Source organism: Manis javanica, chromosome 2, assembly GCF_040802235.1.
Source record: "Manis javanica isolate MJ-LG chromosome 2, MJ_LKY, whole genome shotgun sequence".
Classification (NCBI taxonomy): Eukaryota; Metazoa; Chordata; class Mammalia; order Pholidota; family Manidae; genus Manis; species Manis javanica.
In genome coordinates this window covers 101,624,607-101,648,958 of record NC_133157.1, presented here as the reverse complement: position 1 = coordinate 101,648,958, position 24,352 = coordinate 101,624,607, and the positions used below count along the sequence as shown (strand labels likewise).

At 35.2% G+C, this 24,352-nt stretch overlaps 1 protein-coding gene across 6 annotated transcripts in view; it reads left to right on the top strand.

The window, feature by feature from the left end:
- The window catches only part of ZEB1 (zinc finger E-box binding homeobox 1), a 179,401-nt gene that overhangs the window by 137,977 nt on the left and 17,072 nt on the right, over nt 1–24,352 (top strand). For 4 of the 6 annotated variants that reach the window (XM_073228974.1, XM_073228972.1, XM_073228975.1 and 1 more), the window contains exons 3-4: nt 4,412–4,474; nt 20,071–20,232. In XM_073228974.1, coding sequence (XP_073085075.1) covers nt 4,412–4,474; nt 20,071–20,232 — 225 coding nt within the window. The remainder of the gene's footprint in view (nt 1–4,411; nt 4,475–20,070; nt 20,233–24,352) is intronic. The other 2 variants (XM_037010358.2, XM_073228973.1) reach the window with 1 other exon arrangement.

Here is a 24,352-nt window from a genome sequence, read left to right as displayed (position 1 = left end):
CCTTTGACCATCATCTCCAATTTCCCCCACCACCCAGCCCCTGGCAACCACCAGTCTGCCTTTGTTTCTGAGTTCAGTTTTGTAAAATTCTGCATATAAATAAGATCATACAGTATTTGTCTTTCTCTGGCTTAAATCAGGGTTCATCCATGCTGTTACAAATGGCAGGATTTGCTCTTTTTTGTACTTGACTACTATTCCATTATTCCACTTTACACACACACACACACACACACACACCATAACTTCTTCATCCATTCATCCATCAACAGACACGTTGGTTGTTTGCAAGTCTTGGCTGTTGTAAATAATGCTTCAGTGAACATGGGAGTGCAGCTGTTTCTTTGAGATGATCATTTATTTTCCTTCAGATGTATACTAGAAGTGAAATTGCTAGATCATATGGTAGTTCTATTTTCAATTTTTTTGAAGACCTCCACAATGCTTTCCAGAGTGGCTGCACCAATTTATGTTCCCACCAAGAGTGCACGAGGGTTCCCTCTTCTCCACTTCCTCGTCCGCACTTGTAATCTCTCTTCATTTTGATAATAGTCCTTCTGACAGTTGTGATGTGATACCTCATTGTGGTTATGATTTGCATTTGCCTGATGATAAGTGATACTGAGAACCTTTTCAGGTACATGTTAACCATTTGTATGTCTTCTTTGGGAAAAATGTTCAATTCCTTTGCCCATTTTTAAATCAGATTATTTGTTTTTTGCTTTCAAGTTGTATGATTTCCTCATATATTTCGAGTATTAACCCCTTTTCAGATAAATGGGTTGCAGATATTTTCTCCCATTCTATAGGTTGCCTTTTCATCTTACTGATTCTTTTGCTGTGCAGAAGCTTTTTAGTTTGATGTAGTCCCATTTGTTTATTTTTGTTTTTGTTACTTGTGTGTTTGGTAACATATCAGAAAAAATCCATAGCCAAGACCAATGTCAAGGAGATTCTCCCTGTTTTCTTCCAGGATTTTTACAGCTTCATGTCTTGCATTGAAGTCTTTAATCCAATGTCCAATTTTTCTTTCTTTTGAATATCATAAATTTGTATGAATATTACATGTGAATATCAAATTTTGCATGTGAATATCCAGTTTTCCAGCACCATTTATTGAAGAGACCATCTTTTCCCCATTGAGTGTTCTTGACTCCTTTGTCAAATATTAGTTGATTATGATGCATGGGTTTATTTCTGAGCTCTTGATTCTTTTTTTAGTCTCTGTGCCTATTTTTATGCCAGTACTATATACTGTTTTGATTACTATAGCTTTGTAATATAGCTTGAAATCAGGAATAGGCCCATTTCAAATTTTTTAAATTTATGTGTGTAGAGATGTTCCCTTGTAAGACTGTTTTAAACAAAATAGCTAACAATTACATAGCATATATTGTGTACCAGGTATAGTACTAAGCACATACTATATTAATTAACTTAATCCTTACAGCAACCCTAAGAGGTACTATTATTATCCTCCAAATCTGTATTATGTAAACTGATTAAGTATGTGTCACAGATTTCTTAGTGGACATACAAAATTTTTCATTTTAAGTATAAGTAGTTGCAATGACCTAATTTCTGGCATATTAAAAATATTGATATTTTTAACATCACTCTTATATGTGAAATCTATAGCAATTTGATACCTACTCTTACTCATTTTTTTTTAAGTTAGTAAACTCTTAAGAGTCAGAAATATTCATAATGTTTAGTCCTTGAACTCATAGTACCCTTTATTGTCCTTTCAATATCTGTTGGCTCCTAAGTGATATTCCCTTTTCATATCTGATATTAGTAGTTTGTGGCTTTCCTCTTTTTGTCAGTATTAATAAAGTTTTGTCAATTTTGTTGATGTTTTCAAAGACCCAGCTTTCTAATTCATTGGATTTTTTTCTATTTTTCCGTTCTTAGTTTTATTGATTTCTGCTCTTTATCGCTACCTTCCTTCTGCTTTCTCTGGATTTATTTTGCTCCTCATTTCTATTTTTTAACACAGAATTTTAGAATTTTATTAAGACCTTCTTTTATAACATAAGCATTTAATATTACAAACTATTCCTGGGGTGGAGAGGAGGGGAGGGTGAGTGTATAAAAGTCAACTAGGGAGCCCTGTGGTGACAGAATTGTTCTGTGTCTTGACTATATCAGTGCTAACCCCTTGCAACCACTAGTCTGTTCTCCATTTCTATAATTTTATTTCAAGAATGTTATACAAATGGAATCATATGGTATTGACAATAAATTATTGAGGCTTACAGGAGAGAAAATGTTATGTACAAGGAGATTGGTTGACTCCTTTACTCCTATTGCATTTCCTAAACTAGAAGTGAAGATCAGAACACATGAAGGGGAATGCTGCTTGAAAACTACATAGCTGTTCCAGTACACCCTCATGCTGGTCCAGGACCAAGCAGGGGGGAGCCTGCTTCTGGGAAGCACTCTGTAGGGAAAGAAGAGTGTTCCCATCACAGGCCAGCGTTAGGATCTTTTCTGTTTTGATTAGGCAACATTATTTTAGTTGTCCAGCCAGAATTGTAGCCCTAGTAATGAGGGAAAGAATGTAGATTTCCAGTTTTTAAACTGTGGTAAATAAGTCTAGAACCAGATTCCAAGGTATGTTAAATGCTCATCCAAGGAGCCTACATTTTATCCCAAGCAGAAGTGAAAGAATGAAGAAGTAAATAAATAAGTTAATTGGATTGCAGACAGTATTTAAATTAGGTATAATAGTGACTAAAACTAGAAAAATTAGTAATGCCCAAAATACCATTTTAATCTTAATACTGATGTCATCTTCCATCCTAGTAAGTAGTAACTCTGGCTGTTTTTTTCATTTGAGAAGAAATAAAGGGATAGGTACACAATAATAAATAACTTTATTACTGTATTATAGTTACCCAATTGTCATACTGTTTATTATTTTAGTTTCAGTAGAAGCTGTGGAGAAAGAAAGAGAAAAGGATGTTAGAGATTTTCAAGCACACACTGTTGTTTATCCCATGATACTGTAAACACTTTGCTAGGGGTTTTTGAATTATCATTTTGCTGATGGCAAGTATGAAATTAGAATTTGAAGTGAATTCTTAAGCAGAAGTTAATCTCATCATTGTATACTTTAGACAGTGTTTTTTGCTCATCTAAAGAGGTATATGCATATTTAACTATTTTCCTACTTAGTATCATCTTTAAGTACTAATATAAGACTTAATGAATAAAGAGACTTTCCTGAATAAATCCACCAGCTAATCCAAGACACTTAAAGAAAAACTTGATGAATATGAGCAAAGATGTTACTTGATTAGTGCTCTTCTTCTTAATTCAATTATCAAACTTAGGGGAAATCTAAATCAAGATTGTTGACTGACATATTCAATGGAATTTGATTGAGGCACAGATACCTACATGTTTTGGTATGACTTTATGAGTATTCTGATCATAATTATGATATATACTCTGTTACTAGTTTTTTAAAAAGCAGTTTTAACTCTTCCACATCTTTCATATATGCACATTTTCTTAATAAACTTATAATAAATAAAATGTACCCGAATATAAAACATTTTCTGCTTGCTAAAATAATATGCATATTTACGCTGTCTTATTCTGTATAGAATACTGTAGTCAGCCTACTATAAACACATAGGTGGCAGAGGAAGATAATTGGCACCCAAAAGTGCTTATCAGCACTATTATTATGTATAACTATTATTCATTACTAATTATTATTATTATTTATTACTATCAGTAGCTAGAATAATGACTAGAGGGAAAGGAAACACAGTGAAAATTGGTCCAGTCTTCCTTCTAGTTGTCTGTTCCTTCTTCATACAGGGAAGTGTATAGTGGAAAGTAGGACCATTCACATTTAGAACTATTCATACCTGCATGCAAATTCTACTTCTACCACCTAATAGCTGCATGTCCTTTTGCAAGTTATTTAACCTCCTCAATCCTCAGTCTTTTTAGGATTGGGTTTTTTTAAACTTATAAAATAGGTAGTTATAAAGGCTAAAGTAAGTAAGTTTATAAAGCATCCAGCATAGTGCCTAAAACGTACAAATCTGTGTTACAGGAAGCGATGAAAAAAGAACCCTACTGCCTATAGATAGGGCTCTTCTCCTTTAAAAAATGTTAAAATCCTAAAATCCCAGTATGCTTATAATCCTAATTTATGAATAATTGAAGAATTATATGTAAATCTTCACAAATTTTGCTTCTTTAAGATATCTTTGTGAGTTTAAACAGTCTGCTTTATTTACAGCTTTACTCTTCAAGGATACATTACTGTAGTTACAAAAGGAAAAAAATCCAAATTAAATATAATCTAAAAGTTTCCTTTTCAGATTTCTAGAAGTTAAAATGTTTGTGACACATGGATCTGTTTTAATCCTGTGTTCTTTGATTTTAGCAGGAAAGAAAGGAAAAGAAATCCTGGGGCCTGAAGCTCAGGCAGATGAAGCGAGATGTACAGGTACTTCCTTGACATTTATTTCTTTCTGATGTCTTTGAACTAGGTCTTGTGTCATTAGTTTTTAAACTTTTGCATTTGTGAGTCCTGAATTTAGTCTATTTCTTCCTCTTTTATCTTGCCCTCCTTAAATGTTTAAGTGCATAAGCATATGAGTCACTGTATGAAAACTTAGAAGTTTATATTCTTTAAATACAGTATAAGCTTACATATCCATATAATACAGCAGAATTTTCCTTTCTATAAGTATAACAAGTATAATGTACAGGTAATCCAAAAAAAATGTTTGAGTGATATCTAAACTTCTGTCAAACTTCTTATCAAAGTTACAGAAATGCAGATTTAACTATTTTGAGTTTCATTATTAGTTACCAGGATTTGTATTGAATTGCCCACAAGACAGAAAGCAGAAGAGAGAAGAATAAGCAAATATCATGATTTTATCTATAAACCAAATGAGAATCATGAATATTGATGAGTGAACATGTCACAGCAAACAAGAGAATCAACAAATTTTCTTATAATTTCTATGATTAAAAAAGGCCAAATGAAGTTGAATTATAGTAAACAAAGGAAATTTGCTTCTAGGTGACTAACAGTATATGCCCTGAGACTTAAGGCTATTCCTCTGGATTCAAATCAGATTTAAGAAACCAAAGAGTAAGTGGAAAACTTAAATCCAGATCTTACATATGATAATACCAGGCACTTATTATTGTGTCACATAAGTTAGCTAAAACTCTTAGAATGTAAACTTCAAAAATGAATTCCAAATTATTAAAACATTTCCTCAAATACTATACTTAAAAGTAGTATAACCTTTGTATATCCAACCAAAAATTAGATTTTGTTTTTCTTCTATTCTTTGGTTTAATATAAGTTTTTTTCTTTGCAGTGCAATTTAGGAATATTCCATACAGCCTTATCAATTATTTTTGACTGTGTTCACTAAAATGAGTGTGTTTCATAATAATGTGTCAAAAATAGATTTTTATCCACAATATGTTAGCACTTCCACACTTGTAAGTCAGTTCTGTAAAATAAAGTAAATCTTTATGCTGTTATTACAGGTGTATACCAAATTAACTAAATAATAATGGAATATGTGATAATTTATGGTCACCTAAGATTTTTATATTCTGCCTTTAACTTGGTTGTGTTTAACCTACATGAATAATGTATTCAGAAATATGTTATCAAATGTTTGTCATGCTAACTTACACATTATATAAAATATTTAAACTAGACATTTGTTATTAGTAAAATAGTGTTAATGAATGTGAAAGAATGCTGGTTATTACTCCATACCTAATGTTAAACTTAAATGACTTACCAGAATTATGAAAGATTGCTTGCCCTTCTGGACAAAATACCATCAAAAAAGACATTCACAGTTCCAAGTTTACAGTATTTTACCTTAACAATTTGCTCTTCACTACAAAAGTTAATGAATTCTTTCAGTTTGAAGTACAGAAGGTAGTACATAAATTCCCTCCTCCTCCCCTGCAAAAAAGCCTAGAAGGTCAAGTAACCTCATATTAACCAAAGTTGCTGCTGAAATGTCAGGTCCCCTCACCCTCTTCCCGCAAGATGATCCTGCTGTGTTATTTTCCTGGGATATGGGGAGTTAGGAGTAAGCAAAAATTGAATAAAGCCCTGGTAAGGGTAGTATTAAGGAAAGAAGGATAGAAATTAGATGTTTGAGCCTTTTGAACAGTTAAGCTTTAAAATTATGTGTTGCCTTTGCTTCTGTTACTTCTGTAACAAAATGTTATGTGCTGACAAAGTAAACAAAAACATTGCACAAAGGTCACCATCATTAGTTCAGAACTTTGTCAGATCCTTTCTACAGATGACTTTCTTTTGCAATTCATGAAGTTAAGAGAACTACAGTCACATCTTAGCATTCAGAGTGAAAACTTCACCCAAAATGTCCTTTGTTCCTTCTGAGCATCCATTTGGTTTACATAGTTAATAGTTCTAGAGTTTCAGACATAGCTTTCAAACGTAAAGATGGAAGGAAGCTTACAGATACTTTATTCTTATGGAAATAAATAATAGATGGTTACCTAAAAATGTTTAGTCTTTACATTAAATATGTCTTTCTATCCTTGCTTTCTCTAATCTGTGACTATAGCCCTATAATTCTACCTTTTGGCAAATAATTATGGTCATGTAATTCCATATTTTGACAACCAGCTCTGAATTCTGTCCTATCTAAAGGAAAATCATACTATGTTTCTGTGTATTTGCTCACCTCTGTAGTAAATACATAAGCTAATCAGTCCTAAAAGTAGGAATTTTGCTTTGTAAATTTTGACCTTTTCACAATACTCACTTCCCAACACTTTAAATTGTATGTGTAAAACTGCCAAGTTTCTAGTGTCAGCCTGAAATTGTCTTAACCAAATGCACTCGTGGAGATAGTGTATTTAATTGGAAAGAACCAGATAAATAATACCAAATCATCTGCCCTAATACTTAGTAATACTTTTTTTTACTGTGTGATTTTGGAAAAGTTATCTAACTTTTCTGACCCTAATTTTTTTTAATTAGGAAAAATTTTAATTGAGAAATTCTAAAGTTCACCATCTAAGACTGCTTTGAGGAAAAAAAACTTAATTCCACTGCACTCACTTGTGCCAGGTGCAGTCCTAATAAGCACATACAATATTAATTAACTTAATTTTCTACAAGGTACTGCTGTTTTCCTCCAAATTTGTATTATGTAAACTGATTATGTATTGACTTCCAAATTTCTTATGGACATTTAAAATTTTTCATTTGAAGTGTGAGTAGTTACAAACTGGCACATTAAAAATGACATTTATCATCACCCTAATATGTGAAATCCATAAAAATTAAAACCTACTGTCATGAATAAGTTCTTCTTTAAGAGTCAGAAATGTTATATCATAATGTTTACTCCTTCAACCAATATACCTATTCTACATAGCCTGTAGAATTTGATGTTAACATAGTCTGTATTCCCTTTTTGAAGGTATTTTTGGTCAACTATCATTTCTTTACAAAACATGTACATTAATTGAAATATAAGTTTCTCTTTAATTTCCAGAGACCACAAGGCTTTTAAGATTTAAAAACAATTTCTGGGTTGATTTATCATATAATTATTAGATTTATCATGTTTATTAGATTGATCACCGCATAAATACATTACAAATTTTAACAAATAAAAAATTTGTACTTAAAGGAGCTGAAGTATCCTTCAGTTAGTTGATATTTCAATAGTTTAATGTTACTTATTTCCAGAAGAAAAAGTGTTCAGCATTAATACTGTTCCTGCTTTGTGTTTAGCTCTGAAGTAACTTTATTCACATAAATAAAAAGATGAAATGTTTTTGTTACAATGGATTTACTCGATTCTTCACATCTTCAGAATTATATGCAAAATGTTATGGTTACCTGCCAGTAAAAATATTTTTAAGGTCTGGTCTATTGGCAGTTCTATTAAGTGCTCCTTCAGTTTTGCTGAAAACAAACATTCAAAGCCACCCAATTTGCTAAAGGATTTATCTCCCAGTCATTAGAATAAGTCACTTCCTCATTTTCTGGGAAATATACCAAAAAGGCTTTAGCAATATTTAATTCATCAAGGGACTAATAATATCTGGTTTTAGCTTTTGTTATCTTTTTCTCCTCACTTAGAAACACCTTGTTTAATATACTCAGAAATGGTTAGGGCAATTGACATGTTGTTAATTTCAATGTCTTTTACCAGTACATTTTTTATAAAAGCACTTTTATCTTACCACATGAATTAACTATATTCTGATCAATACCTTAGAGCTACAAACTTAGTTCACTCAATTTCTGGAAAAATTGTTACAATAACCTAAGTAGCAAAGCCAGGTATTACTGTATACCAACCAGCCAAATCAGCCAAATTTTCTATCAATAAAAAGTGTGTCTTCATTTTCCTAATTCAAATGAATGTGTCAACACACATTTTGAGTAATTTTATAAAAATATCATTTATGAGGAATATATAAATAATGAATAATGAGTATGTGAAGTATAATAAATGCATCTTTTAAAAATAGATTTGGTAATGAGATTAAGATTATTTTTATCTAATACAATTTTTATAAATTATAAAAATTTTTGTCTCCAAATGGGTTACATTTAGAACCAGTGTATATGCAAGCTTATAATTGATTAAGATGCAAAAAAAGTTCATGTATAAAATATAGATTATATAATTCTGAAAAATGTATATCATTTAAAAACTCATTACTGTAGCATCTAGCATATATATATACATATGTATATGTATTTTTCTGTATCTTAGTAACTATATATATAATATTTTATAAATGGAAACTGTTTAATTGAAATAAAATTTTTGTTTTTGTAGCTTTTGTAATTTTATTCTGAGACACAGGAGAGGCTTAAATACTTCCCAAGTGTTCTGCCCTCTCCATCCAGCAAAATGGCAACCAGACTTATAAATATGCAAATAAGCTAGTGTTTTATAATGGTGCTTAATGATAAATGGTGCTTCTAGTTGTCATTTGTATTCTATTTCTTTTTTTTTTTTTTTTTTTGAGAGGGCATCTCTCATATTTTTTGATCAAATGGTTGTTAACAGTTAACAACAATAAAATTCTGTACAGGGGACTCAATGCACAATCAGTAATCCACCCCAAGTCTAATTCTCATCAGTCTCGGATCTTCTGAAGCACAATAAACAAGTTCTTACATGGTGTGCAAATTCTTACATAGTGAATAAGTTCTTACATGGTGGCCAGTACAAGTGCAGTCATCACAGAAACTTTTGGTTTTGATCACGCATTATGAACTATAAACAATCAGGTCAAATATGAATATTCGTTTGATTTTTATACTTGATTTATATGTGAATCCCACATTTCTCCCTTATTATTATTTTTTTTTTTAAATAAAATGCTGAAGTGGTAGGTAGATGCAAGATAAAGGTAGAAAACATAGTTTAGTGCTGTAAGAAAGCAAATGTAGATGATCAGGTGTGTGCCTATAAGCTAAGTATTAATCCAAGCTAGACAAGGGCAACAAAACATCGGGGTGAGGTTCTAAGCCTCACCTCTGTACCTCTGTTGATCCCCAATTTCTCACCTGATGGCCCCCCTGTGATTGTGCCTGTCTTAGATTGTTCCTCCCTTGAGGAATCTTACCCATCTCTGGCTAACCAGTCATCTTCCGGGGCCAGAAAGGGAAATGTAAAGTTGGTAAGTGAGAGAGAAGCAATATTGTTTGAAGAGGTTAGCTTTTTACTTCTTTGCAGATTTATGCCCTGTGACTTTTATGCCCAGCATTTGTCTTGAGGTATCTTTACCACTTGGAGGAATTATGATACTCGGTAAATTCGATATGAGGCACGAATTCTATGTAAGGGTTGTAATTAGGAAGGAAGAAAAAAAGCTATAGAAGTAGCAGATGGAAGAAAACATGGGAAGATTGGTTATTTCTTTGACATATCTTCTTGTAGAGTAACTTAAGCATGTATAGGTTTTAAACTACTAATTAAATTGCACACACACATTAACATAATAGGAGTACAGTTACATAACCAAAGCAGACCTAACAATTACCAGCCATCTCCAGTGAAACCAAGAAAACCAGTTAGGCACCCTAAGCATTTGTGAAAACTTATCTGTGATATGATGGATATTGTCTAAATGAATTTGAATAGTTTGAGAAAAATCAGACAATTTAAAACAACACATTCCTGGGAACTGTTCACCTCCCGTATGTTCTTTTAACAGTAGAGAGTCTGTAGTCTCAAGATTTTGGAGCGCTGCAACTTGCACTTCTCCTAATTCTTGGTTGAGTTCTAACAGTATAGATCTAGTCAAATTTGTTATTTTACTGTATGCACAGGCCAGTTTAGATAACTCCTTCTTCATTCCAATGGCAATTCCAGGAACCAGTGGGATGAATGCAGCTATGACTGCAACAGTGCCAGGATCTTTGTTGACGTTTTTTGATGATCATCTTCTGGAATGACTCTTTAGAGTATGTTGATGATGGAACTTTTTCTTCAAATCGTATCTTAGTTCATTTTCTGGGTAGCCAAATTAGGCTTTGATCCTCTGTATAAACACAGACCCTTTGCCCACACTTTGATATGCCCTTTACCATTGTGAAGAACTTATTAGAGAGCACCATACAGGAACTGCTTTTTTTTTTAAGACAAAGGAATATTATCAGAAAAATGTACTTCCATACCTGATCATCTGACACCCTTTAAATGATCAAAATTAAGGATATTTAAAGCATGCATTAATCGTTGATTTACAGTTAGTTTTATCCTATCAAGGAGTAATCCCCCTTTCTTTTCTTTTTTTTTCCTTTTTTTTTGTTATCATTAATCTACAATTACATGAAGAATATTATGTTTACTAGGCTCTCCCCTATACCAGGTCCCCCCTATAAACCCCTTTATAATCACTGTCCATCAGCATAGCAAAATGCTGTAAAATCACTACTCGTCTTCTCTGTGTTGTACAGCTCAGCCCTTTCTCCCACCCCCCCTTTATGCATGCTAATCTTAATACCCCCCTTCATCTTCCCCCCACTTAACCCTCCCTACCCACCCTTCCTCCCCAGTCCCTTTCCCTTTGGTACCTGTTAGTCCATTCTTCGGTTCTGTGCTTCTGCTGCTGTTTTGTTCCTTAAGTTTTTCCTTTGTTCTTATACTCCACATATGAGTGATATCATTTGGTATTTCTCTTCCTCCGTTTGGCTTATTTCACTGAGCATAATACCGTCTAGCTCCATCCATGTTGTTGCAAATGGTAGGATTTGTTTTCTTCTTATGGCTGACTAATATTCCATTGTGTATATATACCACATCTTCTTTATCCAATCATCTACTGATGGACACTTGGGTTGCTTCCAATTCTTGGCTATTGTAAATAGTGCTGCAATAAACATAGGAGTGCATCTGTCTTTTTCAAACTTGAGTGCTGCATTTTTAGGGTATATTCCTAGGAGTGGAATTCCTGGGTCAAATGGTAAGTTTATTTTGAGCATTTTGAGAAACCTCCATACTGCTTTCCACAATGGTTGAACTAATTTACATTCCCACCAGCAGTGTAGGAGGGTTCCCCTTTCTCCACAGCCTCGCCAACATTTGTTGTTGTTTGTCTTTTGGATGGTAGCCATCCTTACTGGTGTGAGGTGATATCTCATTGTAGTTTTAATTTGCATTTCTCTGATAATTAGCAATGTGGAGCATCTTTTCATGTGTCTGTTGGCCATCTGTATTTCTTTTTTGGAGAACTGTCTGTTCAGTTCCTGTGCCCATTTTTTAAGTGAATTGTTTGTTTTTTGTTTGTTGAGGTGGGTGAGCTCTTTATATATTTTGGATGTCAAGCCTTTATCAGATCTGTCATTTTCAAATATATTCTCCCATACTGTAGGGTTCCTTTTTGTTCTATTGATGGTGTCTTTTGCTGTGCAGAAGCTTTTCAGCTTAATATAGTCCCACTTGTTCATTTTTGCTGTTGTTTTCCCTGCCCGGGGAGATATGTTCAAGAAGAGGTCACTCATGTTTATGTCTAAAAGGTTTTTGCCTATGATTTTTTCTAAGAGTTTTATGGCTTCATGACTTACATTCAGGTCTTTGATCCATTTTGAATTTACTCTTGTGTATGGGGTTAGACAATGGTCCAGTTTCATTCTCCTACATGTACCAGTCCAGTTTTGCCAGCACCATCTGTTGAAGAGACTGTCATTTTGCCATTGTATGTCCACGGCTCCTTTATCAAATATTAATTGACCATATGTGTTTGGGTTAATGTCTGGAGTCTGGAGTCTGTTCCACTGGTCTGTGGCTCTGTTCTTGTGCCCGTACCAAATTGTCTTGATTACTGTGGCTTTGTAGTAGAGCTTGAAGTTGGGGAGCAAGATCCCCTCCCACTTTATTCTTCCTTCTCAGGATTGCTTTGGCTATTCGGGGTCTTTGGTGCTTCCATATGAATTTTTGAACTATTTGTTCCAGTTCATTGAAGAATGTTGCTGGTAATTTGATAGGGATTGCATCAAATCTGTATATTGCTTTGGGCAGGATGGCCATTTTGATGATATTGATTCTTCCTAGCCACAAGCATGGGATGAGTTTCCATTTGTTAGTAAGAGTGACTTGTAGTTTTCAGGGTATAGGTCTTTCACTTCTTTGGTTAGGTTTATTCCTAGGTATTTTATTCTTTTTGATGCTATTGTGAATGGAATTTTTTCCTGATTTCTCTTTCTATTGGTTCATTGTTAGTGTATAGGAAAGCTACAAATTTCTGTGTGTTAATTTTGTATCCTGCAACTATGCTGTATTCCGATATTAGTTCTAGTAGTTTTGCAGTGGAGTCTTTAGGGTTTTTTATGTACAATATCATGTCATCTGCAAATAGTGACACTTTAACTTCTACTTTACCAATCTGGATTCCTTGTATTTCTTTGTTTTGTCTGATTGCCATGGCTAGGACCTCCAGTACTATGTTAAATAACAGTGGGGAGAGTGGTCATCCCTGTCTAGTTCACGATCTCAGAGGAAAAGTGTTCAGCTTCTCGTTGTTCAGTATAATGTTGGCTGTGGGTTTATCATATATAGCCTTTATTATGTTGAGGTACTTGCCCTCTATTCACATTTTGCTGAGAGTCTTTATCACGAATGGATGTTGAATTTTGTCAAATGCTTTCTCCACATCTATGGAGATGATCATGTGGTTTTTGTCTTTCTTTTTGTTTATGTGTTGGATGATGTTGATGGATTTTCAAATGTTGTACCATCCTTGCATCCGTGGGATGAATCCCACTTGGTCATGGTGTATGATCCTTTTGATATACTTTTGAATTTGGTTTGCTAATATTTTATTGAGTATTTTTGCATCTACATTCATCAGGGATATTGGTCTGTAATTTTCTTTTTTGGTGGGGGTCTTTGCCTAGTTTTGGTATTAGGGTGATGTTGGCTTCATAGAATGAGTTTGGGAATATTCCCTCCTCTTCTATTTTTGGAAAGCTGTAAGGAGAATGGGTATAATGTCTTCTCTGTGTGATAAAATTCTGGGGTAAATCAATCTGGCCCGGGGGTTTTGTTCTTGGGTAGTATTTTGATTACCGTTTCAATTTCTTTGCTCGTAATTGGTTTGTTTAACTTTTGTGTTTCTTCCTTGGTCAGTCTTGGAATGTTGTATTTTTCTAGGAAGTTGTCCTTTTCTTCTAGGTTTTCCAGCTTGTTGGCATATAGGTTTTCATAGTAGTCTTTAATAATTCTTTGTACTTCTGTGGAGTCTGTCATGATTTTTCCATTCTCATTTCTGATTCTGTTGATTTGTGTTGATTCTCTTTTTCTCTCAATAAGTTTGGCTAGGGGCTTACCTATTTTGTTTATTTTCTCAAAGAACCAGCTCTTGGTTTCGTTGATTTTTGCTATTGTTTTATTCTTCTCAATTTTGTTTATTTCTTCTCTGATCTTTATTATGTCCCTCCTTCTGCTGACTTTAGGCCTCATTTGTTCTTCTTTTTCCAGTTTCAATAATTGTAATGTTAGACTTCATTTGGGATTGTTCTTCCTTCTTCAAGTGTGCCTGGATCACTATATACTTTCCTCTTAAGACTGCTTTCACTGCATCCCACAGAAGTTGGGGCTTTGTGTTGTTGTTGTCATTTGTTTCTATATATTCCTTGATCTCTATTTTGATTTGTTTGTTGATCCATTGATTATTTAGGAGCATGTTGTTAAGCCTCCATGTGTTTGTGAGCCTTTTTGTTTTCTTTGTAGAATTTCTACTTTTATACCTTTGTGGTCTGAATAATTGGTTGGTAGAATTTCAATCTTGAAATTTACTGAGGCTCTTTTTGTGGGCTAGTATGTGGTCTATTCTGGAGAATGTTCCATATGCACTTGAGAGGAATGTATATCCTGTTGCTTTTGGATGTAGAGTTCTATAGATGTCTATTAGGTCCATCTGCTCTACTGTGTTGTTCAGTGCCTCTGTGTCCTTATGTATTTTCTGCCCGGTGGATCTATCCTTTGGGGTGAGTGGTGTGTTGAAGTCTCCTAAAATGAAGGCATTGCAGTCTTTCCCCCTTTAGTTCTGTTAGTATTTGTTTCACATATGCTGGTGCTCCTGTGTTGGGTGCATATATATTTAGAATGGTTATATCCTCTTGTTGGACTGAGCCCTTTATCCTTATGTAGTATCCTTCTTTATTTTTGTTACTTTCTTTGTTTTGAAATCTATTTTGTCTGATATTAGTACTGCAACCCCTGCTTTCTTCTCGCTGTTGTTTGCCTGAAATATGTTTTTCCATCCCTTGAGTTTTAGTCCGTGCATGTCTTTGGGTTTGAGGTGAGTTTCTTGTAAGCAGCATATAGATGGGTCTTGCTTTTTTATCCATTCTGTTACTCTGTGTCTTTTGATTGGTGCATTCAGTCCATTTACATTTAGGGTGACTATTGAGAGATATGTGCTTACTGCCATTGGAGGCTTTAAATTTGTGGTTACCAAAGGTTCAAGGTTAGCCTCTTTATATCTTACTGCCTAACTTAGCTCGCTTATTGAGCTGTTATATACACTGTCTGAAGATTCTTTTCTTCTCTCCCTTCTTATTCCTCCTCCTCCATTCTTCATATGCTGGGTGTTTTGTTCTGGTTCTTTTTAGGAGTGCTCCCATCTAGAGCAGTCCCTGTAATATGCCCTGTAGAGGTGGTTTGTGGGAAGCAAATTCCCTCAGCTTTTGCTTGTCTATGAATTGTTTAATCCCGCCATCATATTTAAATGAAAGTCATGCTGGATACAGTATCCTTGGTTCAAGGCCCTTCTGTTTCATTGCATTAAATATATCATACCATTCTGGCCTGTAGGGTTTCTGTCGAGAAGTCTGATAATAGCCTGATGGGTTTTCCTTTATAGGTGACCTTTTTCTCTCTAGCTGCCTTTAAAACTCTTTCCTTGTCCTTGATCTTTGCCAATTTAATTATTATGTGTCTTAGTGTTGTCCTCCTTGGATCCTTTCTATTGGGAGTTCTGTGTATTTCTGTGGTCTGTTCGATTATTTCCTCCCCCAGTTTGGGGAAGTTTTCAGCAATTATTTCTTCAAAGACACTTTCTATCCCTTTTACTCTCTCTTCTTCTTCTTGTACCCCTATAATACGGATATTGTTCCTTTTGGATTGGTCACACAGTTCTCTTAATATTGTTTCATTCCTGGAGATCCTTTTATCTCTCTCTATGTCAGCTTCTATGCATTCCTGTTCTCTGGTTTCTATTCCTTCAGTGGCCTCTTGCATCTTATCCATTCTGCTTATAAATCTTTCCAGAGTTTGTTTCACTTCTGTAATCTCCTTCCTGGCATCTGTGATCTCCCTCTGGACTTCATCCCATTGATCTTGCATTTTTCTCTCCATCTCCATCAGCATGTTTATGATTTTTATTTTGAATTCTTTTTCAGGGAGACTAGTTAGGTCTGTCTCCTTCTCTGGTGTTGCCTCTGTGATCTTGGTGTGCCTGTAATTTTGCCTTTTCATGGTGATAGAAATAGTTTGCAGAGCTGGAACGAATCATGGCTGGAAGAACTTCCCTTCTTGTTGGTTTGTGGCCTTTCTCTCCTGGGAGAACAGCGACCTCTATTGGCTTGTGCTTGGCAGCTGCACGCAGACAGGGCTTCTGATTCCTGCCCAGCTGCTATGGAGTTTATCTCCGCTGTTGCTGTGGGCGTGGCCTGGCTGGGGCTGCTCCTCCAAAATGGTGGAGCCCCGTTGGAGGGGGAGCAGCTGGGAGGCTATTTATCTCGGTAAGGGGCCTCTGTGTTCCCTGCTGCCCAGGGGGTTAGAGTGCCCAGAGATCCCCATATTCCCTACCTCTGGACTAATTGTCCCACCCTGCCCCTTTAAGACTTCCAAAAAGCACTCACCAAAAAAAGAAAAAAAAAAAAGGCCACTCGTGTTTCTTTCTTCTCTGGCACCAGCCTCAGGCACCTGCTCACCAGTCTTGCTGCCCTGTTTCCTTAGTATTGGGGCTCCCTGTCCCTTTCAGACTTCCAAAAAGCACTCGCCAAAACAAAACAACAACAACAAAAAAAAATGGCCGCTCGCATTTCTTTCTTCTCCAGCACCGGCCTCAGGCACCTGTTCACCGGTCTTGCTGGCCTGTTTCCCTAGTATCCAGGGCCCCGCGCATGCACTGTGTCTGTGCTCTGGAGCAGATGGCTGGGGCTGGGTGCTCAGCAGTCCTGGGCTCCCTCTCCTTCCCCGCTCTGACTCCTCTCCTCCTGCCAAGAGTTGGGGGGAGGGGCGCTCGGGTCCCACTGGGCCGGGGCTTGTATCTTACCCCCTTGGCAAGGTGCTGGGTTCTCGCAGGTGTGGGTGTGGTCTGGATGTTGTCCTGTGTCCTCTGGTCTCTGTTCTAGGAAGAGTTGTCTTTGTTATATTTTCATAGATATATGTGGTTTAGGGAGGTGATTTCCACCACTCTACTCATGCCGCCATCTTGGCTCCACCTCTGTCAATATTTTATGATATAATTCGATTAAAGTATTTTAAGTATCTTGTTAAATCTACATGGATAAGAAATCACATAAAATACAAATTTCATTCCTGAATTTTATCTAGTTTAACTTGAAAATTTGAAGTTCTTTTGAAAAGACTCAATGGCACTGATTTGTACTGCTTTAGCTGTTAAAAAAATGCTTATTATTCCAGCTAATGAGAAATCCTAGGGATGATTTTTGAGACTACTCTTTGCTTTGCTCTCACCAGGTTCCTGAAGAACAATGAAGTTTTTAATAATAGGGAATGGAAAGGTGAGGTCATTAAAGGAAATTGCTGTCACTCCTTCTGGCCATATTATTCTATGGCTGATTTTAGAGCTTCCCAACTAGAGCCAAAATATCCCCATTCCAATTCCATGCTTTACCCTTGATGGAAATCCATGTAAGCAGGGAGGACTGGAAGGCCTATAGTATAGTGGTTTTACATGCCTTGATTAATCAGTAAAGAAGATTTTCTCCATTCACTATTTTGAATTTTTTCTCTTTGGCAACCTGGAGGTTTTACACTCCAAGGCAGAGTACCATATTAATGAGCTGGATAGATATGCCTTCTTCCCTTTTTTAAGTTAGAGCAAAAGATACTGTGAAAAGCAGAGGGAGAGAAAAGAGCTTTCCAGATTCTAAGGTCATACATGGAAGTAGAGGATCTGGAAATAAATTATGTTAAACCCACACTGGGAGCTTATCTCTTAAAGAGTCTCAACTTACCCCCGGATCCAGTGAGCCCAGTTTGGCTACTACTGGCATGATCTAAATAATACAGTTCTCAGTATAAAGCAGATGATAAATAATTGATATCTGAGGAGGAAAATGATGAGTCATCATTACTGTCAGTGGCTGTGAGGTTTTTAACAGTAGCCACCCTGAGGAGGTGTTACTAAAACTGTGCAAGAGATTTAACAAGATTGAATAACTGTTGAGCCAGAAAATGCCCATACACCACCATTTTACTTTGGCCCAATTTCAGTCTGCTGGGAAGTGCTGTTTTAAGAATTTAGAACTCTCAATTCAGTCAGAAGTGTATGCGGCCGTCAGCCATGAGACACCTAGGAGCCGTACTGACCCATTACAGTCCCCCCAGCCTGGGGCCAATGCTGTCCTCCTTGCCTGTGGAGAACCACAGCGCAGCAGCACTGCCTCAGAACTCTGCAGCGCTCCGGGCCACATTCTCCAAGAGAAAATATTCCATCATCGCCAGAACCTTTCTAACTCCAGAAAAAAATGCCCGCCTCTGCCTGGATCCCACAGTTAAACATTTGCTGAAGAAGAAATAGAAAAGAAAAGCCTCGCTTGTATGTGAATACTAGAGGAGATAAGAAGCACTTTTACCAATTTGGTACTCTGACTTTTACTAGAAATCTAACTATATGCAACTATTAAAGCTATTTCCTAACTGAGCTGAACTTCAAAGTGGCTTATATTGAGAATGATTCCAATTAAAGGTGCAGCTCTAAATATGATGTGATAGCCTCCTAGGAAGAAATAAGGTTTGAATGCTGAAGTTACTCTACAAGAAGATATGTCAAAGAAATAATCAATCTTCCCAGGTTTTCTTCCGCCTGCTACTTCTATAGCTTTTCTTCTTCCTTCCTAATTATAACCCTTAAGTAGAATTCGTGCCTCATATCGAATTTACCGAGTATCATAATTCTTCCAAGTGGTAAAGACACCTCAAGACAAATGCTGGGCATAGAAGCCACAGGGCATAAATCTGCAAAGAAGTAAAAAGCTAACCTCTTCAAACAATATTGCTTCTCTCTCACTTACCAACTTTACATTTCCCTGTCTGGCCCCGGAAGATGACTGGTTAGCCAGAGATGGGTAAGATTCCTCAAGGGAGGAACAACCTAAGACAGGCACAGTCGCAGGGGGGCCATCAGGTGAGAAAATGGGGATCAACAGAGGTGAGGCTTAGAACCTCCCCTCCCCCCCATTCTGAGAGAAATCTTCTGCATCTGTGGATGTTTTATTGCCCTTGTCTAGCTTGGATTAACACATAGTACACAGGCACACACCTGATCATCTACATTTGCTCTCTTACAACACTAAACTGTGTTTTCTACCTTTATCTTGTATCTACCTACCACTTCAGCATTTTATTAAAAATAATAATAAAGAGAGAAATGTGGTATCCACATATAAATCAAGTATAAAAATCAAATGAATATTCATATTTGAACTGTTTATAGTTCATAATGCATGATCAAACCAAAAGCTTCTGTGATGACTGCCCTTGTAATGTTCACCATGTAACTTATTCACTATGTAAGAATTTGTTCTCCAATGTAAGAACTTGTTCGTTATGCTTCAGAAGATTGGAGACTGATGACAATTAGGCTTGGGGTGGATTAATGATTGTGCATTGAGCATTGACCCCCCTATACAGAATTTTATTGTGGTTAACAACCATTTGATCAATAAATATGAGAGATGCCCTCACAAAAAAAAAAAAAAGTATACACTTCCAATTGTAAAATAAATAAGTAACCGGGATGTAATGTATAGGATAAGGAATATAGTCAAAATATTGTAACAACTTGGTATGGTGATAGCTGGTACCTAGAATTATCATGTATATAAGTGTTGAATCACTGTGTTGTACACCTGAAACTAATGTAATACTGTGTGTCAACTACCCTTCAATAAAAAATACTTATCTAAAAAAAAAAAAAGAAAAAAGAAATAAGGTTTGAGAACTAAGGTTTTCTCTTTTCCTTTTTTCCTTGCTTTATCAGTGATTGAGACTGAATTAAGAATTCAGTCACCATGTTACCTTCTCTGTGTCTTGTTTATCAGTAAAATGAAATAGAAATACAACTCCCAGTCTTAAAAGGGATATTGTGAAAACTTAAAAGTTTTATAATGCTTTCTAAGAGACTTCCTAATAGGTTATAACAGAATGAGTTTCATTTTTAGTTTTCAGTAAACATTTCCTACAAATTCAAGAACAGTAGTGTATTCTCTCCAGATAATCAATTTCTTATTTAGAAAAACTTGTAACAACTTAGTGGTCAAGGTGCTGTTTATAAAATATGCATTTCTTTTAGTAAAAGATGATGAATGCGACTCTGATGCAGAAAATGAACAAAACCATGATCCTAATGTTGAAGAGTTCCTGCAGCAACAAGACACTGCTGTCATTTACCCTGAGGCACCCGAAGAGGACCAGAGGCAGGGCACACCCGAAGCCAGCGGTCATGATGAAAACGGTAAACACAGTTCACAGTTGTTTTTGTCTTGATCTTTAAAGGACTATTTAAACATTACCCTACTATGAGAACCTACTCTACTATAGGGAACATTTTTGAAAACCAAAGTTTATTGCAGATGTCTGTAGAGAGTGACTCTTTGGTTCACAGGCCATTGTCCATGATAACAGTGTAGTATTAATTTAGTGGCATCTCACGTATATAGTGGGTGATGCCACTGTGTGTGGAGTGCTTAGACCAGTGCTTGGACATCGATTTGCATTCACTTACATGACAGCAAATATTAGAAATCCAAACTGGAATGACCTTTTCTTGATTCTTTTCCACTATTCTTCTAGCAGGCAAAACATGGTTGTCAGATTCAAAACATAGTAATTTTTAGACAAATGGTTTTCGTATCTGCCTAATCCACTCTGATAGGAACAGTGAGTATATAAAGAATGATAAAATGCAATAATAATGTGTTCATACTCTCCTGAAAAGAAACAAACTGTCATTTTGTCCTTCCATGCATTAGAAACAAATGAAAATAGCATACAAATATGTCTATAAGAAATTATATGCAAAATCTGTATGAAGAACTAGGAAGTTACTTGAAGTAATTAACATCCTACATCTGACTTGTTTTTTCAGGGTTCCCAGTTTAATGGACAGATTTAGCTTAATATTCAAATAATCAATATAAGACTTTTTTTAGAGCAATTTTAGGTGTACAACAAAACTGAGAGGGAGATACAGAGATGTCACATGTACTTCAGCCACAACACATGTAAAGCCTCTTCCATTATTAGCATCAATCAGCAGAGTGGTACATTTTAACCAAAAATGGCCTACATGACACATCATAATCACCCAATGTCCATAGGCTACATTAGGGTTCACTCTTGGTGGTTTACATTTTATGGGTTTGGACAAATGTATAGTAACATGTGTCCCTCATTATAATATCTTCAGAGTATTTTCACTACCTTAAAAATCTTCTATGCTTATTCATCTTTCCTCCTCTCCTCTGCAAACTACTGACCTCTTTATATCCCGTAATTTTGCCTTTTCCAGAATGTCATATAGTTGGAATTGTGCAGTATGTAGCCTTTTCAGACTGGCTTCTTTCACTTAGTGATACGCATTTAAGTTTCCTCTGTGTCTTTTCATGGCTTGATAGCTCATTTCCTTTAAGTTCTGAATAATGTTCCGTTGTCTGGATGTACCAGTTTACTCATTCACCCACTGAAGGATACCTTGATTACTTCCAAGTTTTGGCAATTACAAATAAAGCTACTATAAACTTCTGTGTACATATTTTTGTTTTGACATAAGTTTTCAGTTCTTTGGGTAAATATCAAGAAGTGTGATTGCTGGACCATATAGTAAGAGTATGTTTATAGTTTTGTAAAAAACTGCCTTACAGTTTGCATTCCCACCAGCAATGAAAGAGAGTTCCTGTTGTTGCTCCACATCCTTGTCAGCATTTGGTGTTGTCAGTGTTCTGGATTTTGGCCACTCTAAATGGTGTAGAGTGGTATCTTATTGTTTTAATTTGAATTTCCCTAATGACATATGACATGAAGCATCTTTTAGTACTTATTTGTCATCTAATATATCTTCTTCTGTGAGGTCCCTGTTAATGTCTTTGGCCCATATTTTAATCAAATTATTGGATCTCTAATTGTTGGATCTTTAAAAGTTCTTTGTATATTTTTAATAACAGTCCTTTATTGGATGTGTCTTTTGCAAAAAGTTTTCCCAGTCTGTTTTGTCTTCTTATTTGTTTGATACTGTCTTTTACAGAGCAGGAATTTTTTAATTTAATGAAGTCCAGCTTACCAATTCTTTCTCTTACAAATTGTTCCTGTGGTGTTGTATCTAAAAAGGCATCATTATATAGGAGATCATACAGGTTTTCTCCTGTTATCTTTTAGGACTTTAATAGTTTTGCATATTACAGTTAGATTTGTGGTCCATTTTGAGTTAATTTTTGTGAAAGGTCTGTGTCCATAATCATTTTTTTGCATGTGGATGTTCAGTTTTTCCTGTACTATTTGTTGAAAATATTGTGTTTTGCTCTATTGTCTTTGCTCCTTTGTCAAAGATCAGTTGACAGTATTTATGAGGATCTATTTCTGGGCTCTCTACTCTGTTCCACTGATCCATTTGTCTATTCTCTCACCAATACCACATTGTCTTGGTTACTATAGCTTTATAGTAAGTCTGGAATTTGGGTAGTGTCAATCTTCCCACTTTATTCTTTACCTTCAATATTGCTATTCTGGATCTTTTGCCTTTACATATAAACTTTAGAATTTGTCAACATCCATAAAATAATTCTGAGATTTGTATTGGGATTACACTGAATCTATAGATCAAGCTGGGAAGAACTGACATCCTGACAATATTGAGTCTTCCTATCCATGAACGTGGAATATCTCTCCATTTACTTAGTTCTTCAATTTTGTTTATCAGAGTTTTATAGTTTTCCTCTTAAAAATCTCCTACATATTTGTTAGCTTTATACCTAAGTATTTCAGCTTTTTTGGTGCTAGTGAAATGGTATTGTATCAATCAACTTTTAAATTTTTGAAAGAAATTGAGAAGGCTGGCATAGAGAATAAAACAGATTGCATTGTGGCATCAACTGTACCTTACTTAAATCAGGAATCAGCTAGGAAAATAGCAAAAACAGAAGTTTCACTCCAGACTTGATGGAATTTTCTGTAACTAAATTGGTGACAAAGAAAATAGAAGTAGGACACTTTAGAACCATTTCCTCCAGTTTACCAAAAGAAGATATTTCTGAAGGCTGTAGATTATTGCCCTTGGGATACTGCATTTCAGCTTGATGATTAGTGTTCTCTTGATCTATTTGCATATTTGGAGAATCTGTAGGTATTGACATTGTAATCTTATAAATCCCTACCATTTCTACTGCCATTTCTGGGGTTCTTTTCCTCTTAAAGAAAATGTGTTAACATTTCACCTGAAGAAGCAGTAAGTTACAATAAATGTGAATGGGCAATAGAAAATTCTAAAATACATATGAATATATGTAAAGTTTGTATATAATATAAAGGATTTCAAAAAGCCTCAGTTCAAGAAAATAAAAACTAAAGAAATATTCCACTGCATAGATCAAATAAAGTTAAACCTTATAGAATCCATCATTACTAATCAATGCAGTAAAATTGGGGCCCTAAGCATTCTGAATTAGTAAGACATTTCAGTTATGCCGTATGTTATAAATTCAGTATTCATTACTTTCAGGCATATAATATAATTTAACCACTAATAAAGTATTTCACAGTAGATGTTCTGTCACACCAGCAACATGTGCTTATGCACAAAAAGTCATTGTCTTCAGAGGCTCTTAAGTTTACGTTTTTTTTTAATTAAACATGACCTTCTGCATTTCATATGCTGTAAACTGGCAAACTTTACTCCAGCAGGTTGAATTATCCCAAATTCTGAATCAGTGGAGAACAAGTAGAGATTTTCAAAGGTTTTTGTTTCAAGTACTACTATCAGTCTGAAATGTTGTGCTACCTACCAAAGGAAGTTTAAGATGCAGAAGTAACGTACTTATTAAAATAAGTGTATTTATGGTCACAGTTACATAATGAAAGTATGGACAGATCAAGAAATGATCAGGCATAGCTTGGTTTTATTTAGTAGCATTGAATTGCTGCCTTAAGTTTTATATAGGAATTCTAAAAAGAAACTTTTTTTCCAAATATGATAAGCCTTCATTGCTAAAAAGTAATTTTTTTTTATAAAACAAAAATCCAGTATTTTTCAAAAATAGAAGCAATTTTTTTCATTTAATTTTTAACTCTGTTCATTCTGTAAGTTGTTTATCATGTCAAATATTTAGATTTACTTTTCATTTTATGCTAGTGGCCTAAAAGAATAAATTCACCTTTCATATGAGAAAATTCAGTAGATACTAATTTATTAAAATAATAATTTGCTATAAAAATATCATGAGCAACCTGTCATTTTACAAAATTATTTATTAATTAGAAGGGTTGATGATGAAGGTGAAGAAGGAAATAGAACATAAGAGCAGACAGTTCGATGTCGCTGGAGTAAAGCAGCTTGAGTAAGGCCCCAGTGATGAAACACCTGC